The 19,862-nt window shown below is 43.6% G+C and overlaps 1 protein-coding gene across 4 annotated transcripts in view; it reads left to right on the top strand.

Moving 5' to 3' along the window:
* LOC110527438 (E3 ubiquitin-protein ligase MID1) overlaps positions 1–18,029 on the top strand; it is a 55,354-nt gene extending 37,325 nt beyond the window's left edge. For all 4 annotated transcript variants that reach the window (XM_021608707.3, XM_090240336.1, XM_021608705.3 and 1 more), the window contains 8 exons: positions 75–170; positions 3,854–3,961; positions 6,660–6,808; positions 6,955–7,082; positions 12,469–12,612; positions 15,251–15,412; positions 15,662–15,869; positions 16,152–18,029. In XM_021608707.3, the coding sequence (XP_021464382.2) occupies positions 75–170; positions 3,854–3,961; positions 6,660–6,808; positions 6,955–7,082; positions 12,469–12,612; positions 15,251–15,412; positions 15,662–15,869; positions 16,152–16,500 (1,344 nt within the window). In that variant the 3' untranslated portion in view covers positions 16,501–18,029. The remainder of the gene's footprint in view (positions 1–74; positions 171–3,853; positions 3,962–6,659; positions 6,809–6,954; positions 7,083–12,468; positions 12,613–15,250; positions 15,413–15,661; positions 15,870–16,151) is intronic.
* The last annotated feature ends 1,833 nt before the right edge of the window (positions 18,030–19,862 follow it).

Genomic DNA, 19,862 nt, shown 5'->3' on the forward strand with positions numbered 1-19,862 from the left:
TCATAAGACAAACAAGGACAATAATTGTTGTTTTCTCTTCTGTCTTCAATAGTAATTTTCTCTCTCTTTTTCAGCAAGCGTTGGATTCCAACCTGAGTCATTTGGTCAAGAGGAACAATGAGTTGGAGGGGTTGATGGGAAAGTTGATCCAAACCTGTCAACATGTAGAGGTGAGCGCTCTATGCCACTGACCATGCTATTAGGGGCATGCTGTATTTAGTTAGTCTAGTGCATGTGATGCATGCCCAATTCACTGTATGCTGTTCACCTCAGAGAAAACAACAAACTTTGTTCATTTTTGTATTGGTGTCAAATTTAAAATGAGAATGATGATTTTCCTGACATGCTTATGCCCATGTTGTCCTGTCATCTTGAAGTAGTTTATGTGGCCACAGATGCTCCTGTCTCCGCTTGAGTTTGCTCATCTGAATTTGCATATAGAATCTTGTTCTACAATTTCAAAATGCACAATGTTTTCCTGATATGTAGGCTACTAATCATTGAGTTGTCAAGCAACACATTATAAAAATGTATTATATTATATACGTGTCCAATTTAAACATGCACATGTACAATACAATCAGATTATACTGATGCATCTATAGAGTCAAACGATTGGTTGTGCCACTTCTTTAATGGTTCTTCTGGATTAAGCCTTTCTGACCATAGCCACTTGTTCTTGGTCTGTGATGATTCAAATTAGAAGTGCCTGAGAGGAAAGAGTCACAGCCCCATGGTGGAAGAGTGGGCTAGGATATGACATGTCCTGAATCTTTATCTTTATACTCTAAGCAGAGATCGTATTATGTTTCCATGGCCACTGTCACCAGTACACTAAAACGTTTAAGGACAGGCCGCAGGTCCACTTTGGTCATTTCATTTAGCCTTTTAAAAATCCACAAACCTGGTCCTTTCAAAACGGATGTATTTAAATAATGCATCAGAGAAAAAGAGGGGAAATATCTGACCTCGTTTTCATGGTGGATGTAGGTCGGAACGAATGTGTACATGGTTTTTAAACACACTTCCACCCATTAAATAATGAGTGTGTAGGCTAACTCTTGAGTGTTTCTGTGTTTTTGTATGTGTGTGTGTGTGTGTGTGTGTGTGTGTGAGTGTGTGTGTATGTGCAGCTTGTGCTCAGTGAATCAACTTTGCAAAAGTAATTTGCGTGAATAATTGAGGAATGTGGAATGACTTGCATAATCATTGTGCAACTCATGAAACAACTTCATTAAATCTGTAGATTGTAATTTGCTATATCCACCCCAAGGATTACAGTTAGCGTTATTTTTAGTATAGTCATCATCACTGTGCCTAAATGTGCAAGGGAGTGGAAAGACCCCCTTTCTCAGCACTTAACGAGAGTACACAGGACGCGTGTGTACTTTTTGGAGATTGCTAAATATTTTAAAGCCTTCTAAAGAAAATCAGCCTCTCTTCCAACTTCTGTTAAAGGTTTGAGCTCTTTTGATGTGCAAATTCCCCAGAAACGCATTTACTTCGGGTTAAATGAATCACTTATGCTCCTGCCAAAGACTCTGTCATGTCCGTCACACACCCTCTTGCCACGGCAAAAGGCTGAACCCACAGTGTGTCAGCCACGTGTACTCATGACGCTGTCATGGCAACATGGCCACAGCATGTGTGTGTGTGTGTGCTTGTTTGACTGTTTTTGTAGGTATATAGGGGGAGAGAGAGAGAGAAAGAGACAGAAATGCGGGGCTAATTAATAAGTATTCATCTAATCTAATGAATCTAAGATTTCACGAGATGCTAGAATAATTTAAGAGGAATACAGTGTGTCCTCACTGAACATCTATCTCCTACTGTAACACATAGATGGTTCATAAGACCTAAACTCCACAAATATTCAATAGTAGATCAGAGGGGGGAGATAGAGTGAGGGAAAAAACTTAACCCACTGTCCCTAGGCCATCATTGAAATTAAGAATTTGTTCTTAACTGACTGGCCCAGTTAAATTATTATTATTATTTAGGCAGCTGGGCAGCTGGGATCATAGTCACCAAGAAAATAATTGGTAACACACTATGCCGTGAAGGACTGAAATCCTGCAGCGCTCGCAAGGTCCCCCTGCTCAAGAAAGCACATATACATGCCCGTCTGAAGTTTGCCAATGAACATCTGAATGATTCAGAGGACACCTGGGTGAAAGTGTTGTGGTCAGACGAGACCAAAATGGAGCTCTTTGGCATCAACTCAACTCGCCGTGTTTGGAGGAGGAGGAATGCTGCCTATGACTCCAAGAACACCATCCCCACCGTCAAACATGGAGATAGAAACATTATGCTTTCGGGGTGTTTTTCTGCTAAGGGGACAGGACAACTTTACCGCATCAAAGGGATGATGGACGGGGCCATGTACCGTCAAATCTTGGTTGAGAACCTCCTTCCCTCAACCAGCACATTGAAAATGGGTCGTGGATGGGTAATTTATTGATTGCTTCTGTGGACAGGTGTTTTTTATACAGGTAACAAACTCCCTTTAAGAGTGTGCTCCTAATCTCAGCTCGTTACCTGTATAAAAGACACATGGGAGCCAGAAATCTTTCTGATTGAGAGGGGGTCAAATACTTATTTCCCTCATTAAAATGCAAATCAATTTATAACATTTTTGACATGCGTTTTTCTGGATTTTTGTTGTTGTTATTTCTGTATCTCACTGTTCAAATTAACCTACCATTAAAACTATAGACTGATCATGTCTTTGTCAGTGGGCAAACGTACAAAATCAGCAGGGGATAAAATAATTTTTTCCCTCACGGTAGTGGGTCTCACCCAGGATCTCCTCTAAACCCTGTGAACGTACAGTAGAGAAACCCACTCACAAGGCGAAGGAACCTAATTACTGGCGTTGGAAAGACAGATCTGTGTGCTTTTCAATGAGTCCCTTTCATATCATAAACAGCCTGTCCACACCAGGGAGTGACCGTAACACACCTCGTTGGCTTGGCAACTCTCAAACAATCCCCTCTTTCACGACTCCCCTCTCTGCTTTTCGCTTCGCTTCGGTTGAAACTTGTCCAGGTGGTGAAATCTGTGTTTCACCAGGACATAACAACTGGCACCAAAGAGGCATCTATTTCAAAGGCCTGTGGCAAGTAAAGTGGATCTGAGTGTGCATGCACTCAACAATCACAAAGCTTCAAGATCTGTAGACTGATCCAAATTCTACAAAGAATTGAGCACTGTTAGACTCAGCAAAACACGAGGTGCAGGCATTCCCTATCTTCTGTAGTAGCCAGAAACAAACACAGATTAAGTTACTGTGTTTCAATGTTGATTCATTCACCTGGAGGTTATTATTTACAATGCAAAACCAACTGACATCTGAATTATCATTAGTTGAACTATAGCTTTAAATGGATACTGCAAGATTCTGACAATTTATGTTTTTCAACTTTTTTCTAAATCATTGCCCTGAGACAGTTCGGACGTTTTGATAATTACAAACCGTTAATGGGATACCGTGAGATTCGTCTTTTGACAAAGCCAGCGACAGATGAACTTGTGGCTACCATTTTTATATCTGCATGCAGTATGAAAGAAGTTAGAGGTAGTTTTGCAAGCCAATGTTGAACCACTGCTAACTAGCGTTAGCGCAAACCATACGCTAGCGTTCCAGTAGACTTCCAGTCATTGTGCTGCCGCTAGTTATCGTTGGCACTTGAACCTACCTCGAACTTTCTTCACAATGCACACAGACATAAAAATGGTATCCATGAGTTCGTCTAACTCTGGGTAAGTAGAACAATAAATGGTTTGTAATTACAGTTTACTTAAGGCTGTGAATTATCAGACAGATGAATTATGTTTCATTTGTGTTTTTCAGGTCAATGCATCGCGGCAGGAGGGAAAGCTGATGGAAGAATGCGACCTCCTGATTGACATCATCCAGCAAAGGAGACAGATCATTGGGACCAAAATCAAGGAGGGGAAGGTATAAGTTCCAGGAGTGGCCATGGGTCTGAAAGGGGAATCCCATCCAACACACACACACAATCCTCTGCACTTTCTCTGAACTGCAGTCTGAACTGTACGGCCTGGGAGGGAATGTAATAGTAAAACAACAGAAGGGTAAATGTCTCTCGCCTTCTGTTCGGGGTCTGCATTGGATCTGTTGGAAAGTCCACCGTCTGTTCACTCTCAATCTGTTCATTTATGATGCAAAGTGAACATTTGAACAAGGTCACCAGGGGAATTGCCCCATGCTTAATTATCAAAATGTCCGACCTACAGGGCATGTCTCAATTATTTTTACTGACTGGCTGAGTTGGAATTCGCTCAAAGCTAACTATTTGTAGTCAGAGAGGAAATGAAAAGGACTTCACACTTTGTGTTACTTTTACTTGCTTCAGTTCCCTTGCTGTATTTCTGTTGGCGTTGGAATTACCAAAGCAGTCCAGGGTTAGTCAGAAACCAGGTTCCTGCAGTTTAAAGGGCGGGACTTCCTTCCTTCCTGGTCTCGTGTCAGGACTTGAGTCAGGAGCGGGGCATTAAAGTAGAAGTACCAATATCAGGGGCCAAAGAGGCAGTTTAGCTCTGGCCTTTCGGCTGGAAATGAAAACCTGCCTAAATGGAAATCCTTTATGGTGGTCGGTTGCCGCTGAGACGATAGAGAGACAATTTGGTATTTTTCCCTGCTCCTACTCCTCTGGTATTGTCCAGATATAGGATGCGGGAGACAAGTTGTTTCATATACAGTGCCTTGCGAAAGTATTCGGCCCCCTTGAACTTTGTGACCTTTTGCCACATTTCAGGTTTCAAACATAAACATATAAAACTGTATTTTTTTGTGAAGAATCAACAACAAGTGGGACACAATCATGAAATGGAACGACATTTATTGGATATTTCAAACTTTTTTAACAAATCAAAATCTGAAAAATTGGGCGTGCAAAATTATTCAGCCCCCTTAAGTTAATACTTTGTAGCACCACCTTTTGCTGCGATTACAGCTGTAAGTCGCTTGGGGTATGTCTCTATCAGTTTTGCACATCGAGAGACTGAAATGTTTTCCCATTCCTCCTTGCAAAACAGCTCGAGCTCAGTGAGGTTGGATGGAGAGCATTTGTGAACAGCAGTTTTCAGTTCTTTCCACAGATTCTCGATTGGATTCAGGTCTGGACTTTGACTTGGCCATTCTAACACCTGGATATGTGTATTTTTGAACCATTCCATTGTAGATTTTGCTTTATGTTTTGGATCATTGTCTTGTTGGAAGACAAATCTCCGTCCCAGTCTCAGGTCTTTTGCAGACTCCATCAGGTTTTCTTCCAGAATGGTCCTGTATTTGGCTCCACCCATCTTCCCATCAATTTTAACCATCTTCCCTGTCCCTGTTGAAGAAAAGCAGGCCCAAACCATGATGCTGCCACCACCATGTTTGACAGTGGGGATGGTGTGTTCAGCTGTGTTGCTTTTACGCCAAACATAACGTTTTGCATTGTTGCCAAAAAGTTCAATTTTGGTTTCATCTGACCACAGCACCTTCTTCCACATGTTTGGTGTGTCTCCCAGGTGGCTTGTGGCAAACTTTAAACAACACTTTTTATGGATATCTTTAAGAAATGTCTTTCTTCTTGCCACTCTTCCATAAAGGCCAGATTTGTGCAATATACGACTGATTGTTGTCCTATGGACAGAGTCTCCCACCTCAGCTGTAGATCTCTGCAGTTCATCCAGAGTGATCATGGGCCTCTTGGCTGCATCTCAGATCAGTCTTCTCCTTGTATGAGCTGAAAGTTTAGAGGGACGGCCAGGTCTTGGTAGATTTGCAGTGGTCTGATACTCCTTCCATTTCAATATTATCGCTTGCACAGTGCTCCTTGGGATGTTTAAAGCTTGGGAAATCTTTTTGTATCCAAATCCGGCTTTAAACTTCTTCACAACAGTATCTCGGACCTGCCTGGTGTGTTCCTTGTTCTTCATGATGCTCTCTGCACTTTTGACGGACCTCTGAGACTATCACAGTGCAGGTGCATTTATACGGAGACTTGATTACACACAGGTGGATTGTATTTATCATCATTAGTCATTTAGGTCAACATTGGATCATTCAGAGATCCTCACTGAACTTCTGGAGAGAGTTTGCTTCACTGAAAGTAAAGGGGCTGAATAATTTTGCACACCCAATTTTTCAGTTTTTGATTTGTTAAAAAAGTTTGAAATATCCAATAAATGTCGTTCCACTTCATGATTGTGTCCCACTTGTTGTTGATTCTTCACAAAAAAATACAGTTTTATATCTTTATGTTTGAAGCCTGAAATGTGGCAAAAGGTCGCAAAGTTCAAGGGGGCCGAATACTTTCGCAAGGCACTGTAAATACCAGAAAATTGCAACAGAAATATACACATACGAATGAAACCAAAGATTAGTTGTTTAGTGAGAGTGGGTCAGAACATGTTGATGAGGGTAGTGTGTCTGACCTAAATACAACATCCAACCAACCACATTTCACAGGCCTCAATCACTCTCTCTAAACCTCTCATTAGGTTAAGAGAAAGCAACAAGCAAAAAACATCTGGATACGTTCCCAAACGCCCCATCTGGGCTAAATCTCTACCATCCCTGACGTGGGATTCAGTTAATCACCATCGACCCATTCTAACCCACCTCTGTCCTATCTGCTCTATAGGCAGTCCGGATCAGGAAGCTAGCCCAGCAAATCTCCAACTGTAAGCAGTGCATCGAAAGGTCCTCTGCTCTCATCACCCAGGCCGACCAGACCTTGAAGGAGACGGACCACGCCCGCTTCCTCCAGACCGCCAAGAGTATCACCGAAAGGTGAGCCAGGCCAGCAAGGAGAGTGTGGTAGAAATTCACTACGAACACTGACTAACCATTGGCCATTGGCCATTCACGGTCAATCCAATGTGCAACGTAGTGGGATAGTTGTGAACTAAACCCTCTGCGATATGTGTTTGCGTTAGGGTTTCCATGGCGACCGCCTCCTCTCAGGTCCTGATTCCAGAGATCAACCTGACAGACACATTTGACACGTTCGCTCTGGACTTCACCAAGGAGAAGAAGCTGCTGGAGAGCCTGGACTACCTCACAGGTATAGAGTACAATCAGCTCTGGTTACTAGTAGTGGTGGGCGCCAAAAGGGATAGTTCAATACAATGTATAATTTGGAAATATTTTGATATACTGTAAATTTGTTGCCTATATCATGGTATTGGTATATATCATCATGGTATATATCACTCATCCCAAGATGGCATAGCAGTTCAGACGTATTTTTGTCCTCGTCCTGTCGTGTATATAAATATATAGATATATTTACAACTTTTTTTTCACATACATTTTTTATTTTCCAAAAACTCATCTTCAGAACACTCTCCTGCAATCCGCAATCCGCTATAAAAAAAGTATTATTTACCTCAGATCTGTAATCCTCCGAGAGGCTAGCCAGAAATTAGCCAGAAGCTAGCCGGGAGCTAGCCAGAAGCTGGTCCAGAAGCTACTCTGAAGCTGGTTCAGAAGCTAGTTAGCTTATTTACTGGCTAATCGTTAGTACTCAGCTAACCACGGTTTGTGGTCATCGGCTGTCCTTTGGCTCGAGAATCTATCGCCAGTTTTGTACGGCGCGGTGCAGCGCAGCGTGGCTCGGAACGGAACATACCGGATTTCGGCCGCTGGCTCTGGACATCCATACCTGGATCTCACAGCTAGCTAGCTGCTATCCGTGTGACTATCGACTTTCGTCGATTCCGGAGCTAACATCAATTGTTCCGGAGCTAGCCAGCTGAAGAGTTCCATCAATCACTCCTGGGCTGCAGTCACCTATCCGGACCCGTTTTGCTGCCTACCGGGCCTTCACAGCCCCACCGGGCCTTCACAGTTGGACTGCCGACGTTGTCTACCCGAGGGAATTGTCCGGCTGGCTCCTCCGGCGCAACGTTGCCTGGGCGCCCATCTGCGGCCTGCTAGCCGTTGGCTATCTTATCAGCTGCTATCTGAATAGACAATCGGACAATTTTTATTTTATTTTTATTTATTTATTTTTCTTCTTGGGCCTCTATAACTATATCTATTGTTTTTATTTTTGTTGTTGTTGTGTGATTTGGATTAATCCCCTCTACCACACGGAAACCCACTAATCTACTGACGGAACGCAAGAGTTGGCTAATAACAGACCTCCATTCTATGCTAGCTTGCTCCTATGCTAGCTTGCTACCGATTTAGCTGTCTAAATCGCCGTGACCCCCAACCAACCTCTCCACTCACTGGACCCTTTTGATCACTCGACTGAGCATGCCTCTCCTTAATGTCAATATGCCTTGTCCATTGCTGTTCTGGTTAGTGTTTATTGGCTTATTTCACTGTAGAGCCTCTAGTCCTGCTCATTATACCTTATCCAACCTATTAGTTCCACCACCCACACATGCAATGACATCTCCTGGTTTCAATGATGTTTCTAGAGACAATATCTCTCTCTTCATCACTCAATACCTAGGTTTGCCTCCACTGTATTCACATCCTACCTTACCTTTGTCTGTACATTATACCTTGATGCTATTTTATCGCCCCCAGAAACCTCCTTTTACTCTCTGTTCCAGACGTTCTAAACGACCAATTCTTATTGCTTTTAGCCGCACCCTTTTTCTACTCCTACTCTGTTCCTCTGGCGATGTAGAGGTGAATCCAGGCCCTGCAGTGCCTAGCTCCACTCCTATTCCCCAGGCGCTCTCTTTTGACGACTTCTGTAACCGTAATAGCCTTGGTTTCATGCATGTTAACATTAGAAGCCTCCTCCCTAAGTTTGTTCTATTCACTGCTTTAGCACACTCTGCCAACCCAGATGTTCTAGCTGTGTCTGAATCCTGGCTTAGGAAGACCACCAAAAATTCAGACATTTTAATTCCAAACTACAACATTTTCAGACAAGATAGAACTGCCAAAGGGGGCGGTGTTGCAATCTACTGCAAAGATAGCCTGCAGAGTTCTGTCCTACTATCCAGGTCTGTACCCAAACAATTTGAACTTCTACTTTTAAAAATCCACCTCTCTAAAAACAAGTCTCTCACCGTTGCCGCCTGCTATAGACCACCCTCTGCCCCCAGCTGTGCTCTGGACACCATATGTGAAATGATTGCCCCCCATCTATCTTCAGAGCTTGTGCTGCTAGGCGACCTAAACTGGAACATGCTTAACACCCCAGCCATCCTACAATCTAAACTTGATGCCCTCAACCTCACACAAATTATCAATGAACCTACCAGGTACCTCCCCAAAGCCTTAAACACGGGCACCCTCATAGATATCATCCTAACCAACTTGCCCTCTAAATACACCTCTGCTGTTTTCAACCAAGATCTCAGCGATCACTGCCTCATTGCCTGCATCCGTAATGGGTCAGCGGTCAAACGACCTCCACTCATCACTGTAAAACGCTCCCTGAAACACTTCAGCGAGCAGGCCTTTCTAATCGACCTGGCCGGGGTATCCTGGAAGGATATTGATCTCATCCCGTCAGTAGAGGATGCCTGGATATTTTCAAAAAATGCCTTCCTAACCATCTTAAATAAACATGCCCCATTCAAGAAATTTAGAACCAGGAACAGATATAGCCCTTGGTTCTCCCCAGACCTGACTGCCCTTAACCAACACAAAAACATCCTATGGCGTTCTACATTAGCATCGAACAGCCCCCGTGATATGCAGCTGTTCAGGGAAGCTAGAAACCATTATACACAGGCAGTTAGAAAAGCCAAGGCTAGCTTTTTCAAGCAGAAATTTGCTTCCTGCAACACTAACTCAAAAAAGTTCTGGGACACTGTAAAGTCCATGGAGAATAAGAACACCTCCTCCCAGCTGCCCACTGCACTGAAGATAGGAAACACTGTCACCACTGATAAATCCACCATAATTGAGAATTTCAATAAGCATTTTTCTAGGGCTGGCCATGCTTTCCACCTGGCTACTCCTACCCCGGTCAACAGCACTGCACCCCCCACAACAACTCGCCCAAGCCTTCCCCATTTCTCCTTCTCCCAAATCTGCTCAGCTGATGTTCTGAATGAGCTGCAAAATCTGGACCCCTACAAATCAGCCGGGCTAGACAATCTGGACCCTTTCTTTCTAAAATTATCTAAATTATCTTTCTAAAATTATTAGGGGTTGCCACCCCTATTACTAGCCTGTTCAACCTCTCTTTCGTGTCGTCTGAGATTCCCAAAGATTGGAAAGCAGCTGCGGTCATCCCCCTCTTCAAAGGGGGGGACACTCTTGACCCAAACTGCTACAGACCTATATCTATCCTACCATGCCTTTCTAAGGTCTTCGAAAGCCAAGTCAACAAACAGATTACCGACCATTTCGAATCTCACCATACCTTCTCTGCTATGCAATCTGGTTTCAGAGCTGGTCATGGATGCACCTCAGCCACGCTCAAGGTCCTAAATGATATCTTAACCGCCATCGATAAGAAACATTACTGTGCAGCCGTATTCATTGATCTTGCCAAGGCTTTCGACTCTGTCAATCACCACATCCTCATCGGCAGACTCGACAGCCTTGGTTTCTCAAATGATTGCCTCGCCTGGTTCACCAACTACTTCTCTGATAGAGTTCAGTGTGTCAAATCGGAGGGTCTGCTGTCCGGACCTCTGGCAGTCTCTATGGGGGTGCCACAGGGTTCAATTCTTGGACCGACTCTCTTCTCTGTATACATCAATGAGGTCGCTCTTGCTGCTGGTGAGTCTCTGATCCAACTCTACGCAGACGACACCATTCTGTATACTTCTGGCCCTTCTTTGGACACTGTGTTAACAACCCTCCAGGCAAGCTTCAATGCCATACAACTCTCCTTCCGTGGCCTCCAATTGCTCTTAAATACAAGTAAAACTAAATGCATGCTCTTCAACCGATCGCTACCTGTACCTACCCGCCTGTCCAACATTACTACTCTGGACGGCTCTGACTTAGAATACGTGGACAACTACAAATACTTAGGTGTCTGGTTAGACTGTAAACTCTCCTTCCAGACCCATATCAAACATCTCCAATCCAAAGTTAAATCTAGAATTGGCTTCCTATTTCGCAACAAAGCATCCTTCACTCATGCTGCCAAACATACCCTTGTAAAACTGACCATCCTACCAATCCTCGACTTTGGCGATGTCATTTACAAAATAGCCTCCAATACCCTACTCAACAAATTGGATGCAGTCTATCACAGTGCAATCCGTTTTGTCACCAAAGCCCCATATACTACCCACCATTGCGACCTGTACGTTCTCGTTGGCTGGCCCTCGCTTCATACTCGTCGCCAAACCCACTGGCTCCATGTCATCTACACGACCCTGCTAGGTAAAGTCCCCCCTTATCTCAGCTCGCTGGTCACCATTGCATCTCCCACCTGTAGCACACGCTCCAGCAGGTATATCTCTCTAGTCACCCCCAAAACCAATTCTTTCTTTGGCCGCCTCTCCTTCCAGTTCTCTGCTGCCAATGACTGGAACGAACTACAAAAATCTCTGAAACTGGAAACACTTATCTCCCTCACTAGCTTTAAGCACCAACTGTCAGAGCAGCTCACAGATTACTGCACCTTTACATAGCCCACCTATAATTTAGCCCAAACAACTACCTCTTTCCCTACTGTATTTTATTTATTTATTTATTTTGCTCCTTTGCACCCCATTATTTTTATTTCTACTTTGCACATTCTCCCATTGCAAATCTACCATTCCAGTGTTTTACTTGCTATATTGTATTTACTTTGCCACCATGGCCTTTTTGCCTTTACCTCCCTTATCTCACCTCATTTGCTCACATCGTATATAGACTTGTTTATACTGTATTATTGACTGTATGTTTGTTTTACTCCATGTGTAACTCTGTGTCGTTGTATGTGTCGAACTGCTTTGCTTTATCTTGGCCAGGTCGCAATTGTAAATGAGAACTTGTTCTCAACTTGCCTACCTGGTTAAATAAAGGTGAAATAAAATAAATAAAATAAATTGCTTTATATCATGATATCTACTATATAAAAGCACTGACAATATATGTAGCTATAATCTATTGTTAAGAATTAGAATTGTTAAGTGAATTAGTCTGAGTCATCGATGTGTACTCACTGGCGGAGGGTGAGAGCGAGAGAGGGTGAGAGCGAGAGAGGGTGAGAGAGGGAGAGAGAAAGGGAGGGAGAGAGATGAGAGAGAGAGATGAGTTGAGAGAAGAGAAATATGTCATCAGCCAAATCACACTGTCAACCTCTGAAATATCATCTGGGATATAAATGATCATTAGCAAACAAAAGCATGGCAATCAATATAAGTCACTAGCCTTCAGTCCTCCTTTAAGAGCCACAGTACCTTGTTTGAGGTCAAATGACATGCTCAAAGGTGAACCGCTGTTATTCCATTGTTATTTATGCCCGAGCATGCATAACATTTTTCATTCTTACCCTTCTCTAATTTCTCATTACCATTATCTAGCGCCAAGTCCTCCGGGCATCAGAGAAGAGCTCTGCACTGCATCGTACGACACCATCACCGTCCACTGGACCTCAGACGACGAGTTCACAGTGCTTTCCTATGAGCTCCAGTATGCTATCTTCACAGGGCAAGCCAACATTGTCAGTAAGTATCTGGGTGTCGGCAAAAATGCAGTCACACATACCAGAAACACCTTCAAGCACACAACTATCTTCATAGGTCAAGCCAATGTTGTCAGTATGTATCAGGGTGTAAGTTAAACTATCCTCTGGCATACCAGACACACCACCAGACACACAATGGTATCTTCACATGGCAAGCCAATGGTGCTAGTAAGTGCACAGAACGCCTTGAGAGAACACTTTGTGCTCACAACTCTCTCCTGATGATACATTTTGTATTTTCCAACTCAAAGCCCCGCGATAAATGAAGTGCAAAGCCAAACAGCTGGAGGACTTAAGAATCAAAACCGAATCATGCGTATCTTCTCACCGAGCCGGTCGACTAGGGCCAATGGGGTGAGCTCAAATCTCAGGATCTCAGCTTGAGTTATTACAGTGTCAAAGGGGACAGAGTGGGAAGGAGAGAGGGAGACAAGCTGACTCGGAGCGAATTACAGTCATAACACGAATCAGTGCTCAGAGCCCTCCTCCCCCACGGATCACGCCTGAACGCCACACTCATGCATACTTCACTGGGCAAGCAATATAAAATGAGGTCAGGGGATGGGAAATATAGCTTCTTAGATGAAGAGAACAGAGGAGGAAGTGCGGTTTGATGAAAGCGGACGGCTAGCAAACAAGGTTATAGGATGTCATGAGAATAAATAGGATATGATGTCTCGTATTGTGAGCATCTAACTTCACTTCAAACAATAGCATTTAGCAACAGCTAAAAGAAGAAACTGAAAACTACCAGAACTATAGCTTTAATATTGCAATACATCCCCAGCGTTGCTGCAATTTGGAACAAGAGCTGCTGGCTTTTTCCACGCTTGAATCATGTTGAAAACTCCAGTGCCCCCAAGTTTGAATGCCTTTTTGAAAGTCTTTCGATACCGATATACAAAATGAATGAACATAAATGTATAATAGAAGTCTCCCATGTTCACCCTTGAATGATAATTGAACATAACAATTGTGTCAGATGCTGTCTTTGGAACTCCATTGAGCAGACGACTCTCGAAGGGCCTTTAAACATTTTTTTCCCCCAAGTCTACCAACATCAGCACTTTTCATGAGGGGTGGCGTAAACCCAATGTGACACGTGTTTTTTTCCCCACTTCCCCCTCTCCTCATCCTCTGCACACGCTATGTTCTCTTCCCGCTCTAGGTTCACATCCAATCACCAGGTCTAAGCTCTGGGCTGAGGCTGAGGTGTTGTCACAATGTCACATCTTAGAAATGTCTACGAAAACATGGCAGAGGAAAACGGGTGACGGCAACCACTGGTCCCATCGGGTCTCAATTTAATAACTCACTGTGTTTTCTCTCACCAATGTAAATGATGTGTGGCGGGCACTCCGTTCCAAAATGGCTGCCATGTGTGAGGTGAGAATGGCGCGTTTCCATTTCAAATATGTACATTCACAGTGCACTACACATTTACAGCAGGGCAGTCTTCAGAACACACTTTAGACATGATGACGGGGTGTGATGGTACATGGTAGCCTATAGGGAAGGACAAAAAGGTGTAACGGGTTCGCAGATGTCGCGTGAAGCTTACGGCGAGTACACGGTGCACTCAGCACGATGGCCACTCTGTCAGAGAATTAAGCCTACGGGCATCAATGTGGCACAGCACAGCTTAGTACAGGCCTATCAATGTACAGCACAGCCAGTCCCATGGAACAGCACAGCCATTGAGAGGTGAATGACCTCCCCCCCCCTCCTATCACCCACAGTAACCACATGAAACAGAGTGAAAAGCAAGAGAGTGAACGGCAATGGAAAGGGAATGTGTTGGATCCTAATAAAGAAATAACTATTAATGGCATAATGCTGCGTTGCATTCTGGCTGACTGTCTTTTTGAACATCGCTGGCATAATGGATTGACTTTGTATGATAAATTACCCCTCAATTTCACATGTTTACTACACCCTCCCACGCCAAAGTCCCTTTGGACAAGAAGCATTGTCTGAGCACACTGATCATGAATCCTTCCCCTCTCACTTGGGTATGATTGAAAAGGCTGTAGAATGGATTGAGGAAGTGACTGATTGTGGAATTTGGACCACTCCTCTCTATCCTATAGCTCTGGTGTCCTAGGATCACATGAATCGACTTCCTCCCCTTCTAACACAAACAGACTCAAATCTACACCTCTCTTACACTATAGATAAGACTTCGCTAACTAAAGAATTAAAAAATACAATATGTCGGGGGGAAATATGGACATAATTAGGTGAATGTTGATAGTTGGTCCAAGTATGATACTTACCTTGGCTGAGGATTGGCTGTCTCTGAGGCACGTAAATCATTTCCTCATTATGTGACAATGAACTTTGCTCATGTCCTGGAATTCGGCAGTTTACGAGTGACCTTATTAATTGAAAATGTTTGCTCTTCAAAGTTTATCAAGGCCACAACACTTCAACAACAAAGTACATGTACTGTACATGTGTAGTCTGTGTTGTGGGTCTGTTATAGCCACTCTGTGTGTGTTTATGTGACTACGTGTGTGCAAACGGAGACATATGTGTGTTCACTCATACGCACCAATGCATAGCTGAGTGTGTATGCATGACAACACGGTAACTGTGAGTCTGTTTCTCCCTCCCAGGCCTGTGTAACTCAGCAGACAGCTGGATGATTGTGCCTAACATCAAGCAGAACCACTACACCGTCCACGGCCTGCAGAGCGGCACCAAGTACATCTTCATCGTCAAAGCCATCAACCAGGCAGGTGCCCGCAGCAGTGAGCCAGGGACACTCAAAACCAACAGTAAGGGCTCCATACATTACGACATAAGGAAACTTGGCATAATGACATGCAGTTTTAGAGAAGTCTCTTGTGATTCTTAGCTAATATGGTCACAGGATTATGTATCAATACAGTGTCCATATTAGGACAGCATCACATGTCGGGATGCTGTCCTAATATGGACACCATACATACAGCTACTGCCTTCATAGCCTATCCTATCCCCTTGCTAACTTAACCATGTTGTCTCTCTCCGTCCTCTTCGTCCAGGCCAACCATTCAAGCTGGACCCCAAGTCCGCCCACAAGAAGCTTAAGGTCTCCCATGACAACCTGACGGTGGAGCGCGACGAGACGGCATCGAAGAAGGGACACGGCCAGGAGCGCTTCACCAGCCAGAGTAGCTACGGAGTCGTCGGCAACGTTTACATCGACAGCGGACGCCACTACTGGGAGGCCCTGATTGGAGGAAGCACATGGTGAGTTAGACCTGGGTGACCTGATGGACCAATGTCTTGCTCTGAACCACATGGTGTTTAGCGCGTTGGATCTGGCTAGGTAGAATGACAGAGATAGAGGGGCGGTTATGTTACGCCACTTTCTAAGTAACTTTAAGGCACATTTATACAATGTAGACAGAGAAAGATTCAATGCACATTTAATAAGTATGAGTTTTTAAAACTTGGTAAGTGTTCAAAAGTGTTAAAGTGTTTGGGGTTTAGAGGATTGTTAACAGTGTCTTCTTACTTCTTTCTCCTCAGGTATGCGGTGGGCATCGCCTACAAGTCGGCCCCCAAGCACGAGTGGATCGGCAAGAACTCGGCTTCCTGGGTCCTGTGCCGCTGCAACAACTCGTGGGTGGTGCGCCACAACAGCAAGGAGCTGGCCATCGAGCCTTCGCCCCACTTGCGCCGCGTGGGTGTCCTGCTGGACTACGACGCCGGCTCGCTTTCCTTCTACGACGCCGTGGGCTCGCAGCACCTGCACACGTTCCACGTGTCCTTCGCCCAGCCCGTGTGCCCCGTCTTCAACGTGTGGAACAAGTGTCTGACTGTCCTCACGGGTCTGCCCATCCCTGAACACCTAGAAGGGTTGGAAACCCAGAACTGAGACCCCCTGGGAACTAGAATTCCCCCTGGCCAAACCAGACTAAGTTGGTTTGGGTTAGGTTAAGCCACCTTCAAGGCACTTTGGGCCTCTATGAACTAGCAAAGGTCTTCTTCAATCTGGAATCATCTCAGAAAACGTCATGCTACCACCTCATTTCATTTCATTTTAGGCACTTTGGACCACCCCTTGGGCCAACGTCAATCACACAGACCACCCTCTATTCATCTACAGAACGCTGTTTGCAGTGGGAAAGAAGGAAAAAGCTACATAGCTGTACAGTTGTGAATTATAGCATTGCCCAACACACACATTCATGATTATGGAACCAAAGTAGCCATGAATTTAAATGATTTTATTACTATTTTCTTGTGCTTATATGATACATATTCATTATTGAAGTGTAAGAAATTAGGCTAGATAAATTCCAATATGTACAATTTCCCTTATGTTTACACATTGTTCATACATTATTTATGGTCAGTTTACCAGGGATAGGATACATTTATAAATCTAGGGAAATTATTTTGATGCAATTTATCGATGTTACTTTCTAATCTAGAAAAGGTATTGTGTCCTAATACATTAATGTGTAAATTATACATATTTTGTGACAACATAATTACTTTCTTCCTTACAATACCTTAAACCCACAAGTGTAAAAGTACTGTCGCATTTTAGACAAGCAGGGAAACACAACAAATTGCGTGTTTAATTTTTGTCATGTTTTGTCCTCTTTGCAATGGGATAGGTCCTTTGTTGTTCAGCCATGCATGTTAGTGAGAATCTCTCAGGTCTATTCCAAATCCTGTTTTCATCCATGAAAATAATGCAAACTACTTTGTCCTCTCCTGAGTGAATACTAACCCCCTACTGTCCTTAGCAGTTGTCACAAACCTAAACTGAAAAACACTTCCACTGTGTTGTTAGGTACAGTGAGGACAAGACTATTACAATAATTTCTCTATTCAGGTCCAGTGGCCGCTGGGAGGTAAATTTCAATGACAACAACCATGCCTCTGGGCATTTGTCATCCATATGTCACACAGGGAAGCACCACACTTACAAACTCGGTCATTATTTCACCAAGGTCGATGTCACCACGAGCCACAGCTTGACCTCAGCTTGACCACTGTATGACCCAGTGACCATGAACTCAAACGTCTCGCCACCACAAACAGGCACTCCATGATGTACATAGCATATTATGTTCTCTTTTACTCTGTCTTCTTTCGAAAGAAGGACCATCTGGATATTTTACAGACCATCCTTAAGTTTTTAAAGGAACACAATGGATTGGTTCACTCATTAATATGTGTCTTAGGTTTGGGATGATCTGTTTCCTTGTAATGGATGCAGCGATTATCTGCTCTTTAATGTTGCCACAAAAACTGTTTCAATTCAGTTGTATGTTTGAATCCGGTGGACACTATTTTAGGAAAGAGGATCGGAATGCTTGTGTCTCTGTACAAATATGAAGTAGCATTTGTCGATTGTCAAAGGTTCAATAAAGAAAGATACAATTTAACTTGTTTACTGCCTCCTGTACTCTATATTTTATACACACCGACACGCACACACGCACACACGCACACACACACACACACGCACACACACACACACACACACACACACACACACACACACACACACACACACACACACACTTTTTTGTAAACATCACTTTAGCAATAGTTACCGACCACCAACGTAGCCTAGTATATTGTTTTTTCTCTTTCTAGACACTTGCCTTCCCACCATAAACCAAACCAACCAGCCATCTATGTCTAAGTTTAGCCTACAAGCTGGTGAATTTATCCTGAGAACTTCCTGTAGACAACAGGGCCTCTTCCTGGTCCGCTAGAGGCTTTTGTCTCTGGTTCACAGGGGCAACGGTGTGACCGGGCAATATGGGCCTTACCCAAAACAATATGGGCCTCAGACAAAACAACAAAGACCTGAATACAACTGACTGGGGTCCTTCCTCTTACAACTAACATACATGTTTGACAACAGTGTTTGGGAAGGTGTGTGTGTGTGTGTGTGTGTGTGTGTGTGTGTGTGTGTGTGTGTGTGTGTGTGTGTGTGTGTGTGTGTGTGTGTGTGTGAGTGTGGTACTCCCCTGAGTGTCTCAGGGTTGCCATCCCGCTGGGCAAAAACTGTGAAAACGTGGAAAACTGATTGGACTTGCAAAAAGTAATAATTTTAATCTTATATTTTTTTTTAGCTGAATTCAATGACAGGGTGACATCTTTGATTGATTTCACACTTGCATCATTTAGCAGACACTCTTATCCAGAACAACTACGGTTAAGTGCCTTGATCAATGACAGATTTCTTTTTTTTATCTTCACCTAGTCAACTTGTGGATTCAAACAAGCAACCTTTTGGTTACTGGCCCAATGCTCTTAACCGCTAGGTTACCTGCCGTCAACATATCACATTGAATTCACGTTAGTTGACAACTCAACCAAATGTAAATGAAAAATAGATGTTGAACTGACATCTGTGCCCAGTGGGATAGTACGGTGATTCTCAAGAGGCAGCTCTTGCACCAGCCCAGGAAACTGTTAGGATGACATGATTTTCAATGACATCTCTTTTGGTCCCCCCGATAGAAAGGCTTTAGGGATTTCCTGTGTGTTTGGTGTGTGTGTGTAACGACATATGTACGTTGTGCATGAGTGAATGTATATGCGTGCATGCATGCATGCTTGTGCGTGTGTGCAGACAGGTGTGCATGCATATGTAACTGTGTGCGTGCATGTGTGTTGTTCATGAACTTACAGTGACCCTACACATCAATTACTGGTCAGTGGAGGTCATGACTGAGCAGGAGCGCTGTGACATTTCCCTCATGGCTGGATGTTTGGCCAACACACCAGGAATCTTAGCTACCCGTGAGAGAACTGCCCAGAATCACAATCTACAGACACAGGAAGTGAAGGATAGTTGATAAGAGGGAAATAGGAAAAATAACAAAAACAAATGTCTATATCAACTGCCTTCATACAATGTGATAAACATTGTCTGGTTTCATGCGGCTATTTAGTTGTATAGCAAGCATCGACACACATTTCAATAGGACACCCATATTGCTGGTCACGTATTGAAAGGAAAATAAGAAAAAGTTGGCCACATAATTATACTTTACATTATGGCACATGATACTCTTTTCTTTAAAGAAAAAGTATTACATCAACTGTGGATGCCGAGTCGAGTCAACTCCATGAATGGCCAGCAGAGGCCAGTATAATGTGAAAAGAAAGTACTTCATCCATAATCCATAACATCATTTGGAAAAATGATAGTCTTGTGCCAATGTCTAACGATCAGGGTAGTGATATTAGTATGATTCATTACAA

The sequence above is a fragment of the Oncorhynchus mykiss genome, chromosome 7 (genome assembly GCF_057628025.1).
Source record: "Oncorhynchus mykiss isolate SJ-2025 chromosome 7, ASM5762802v1, whole genome shotgun sequence".
Taxonomy (NCBI): Eukaryota; Metazoa; Chordata; class Actinopteri; order Salmoniformes; family Salmonidae; genus Oncorhynchus; species Oncorhynchus mykiss.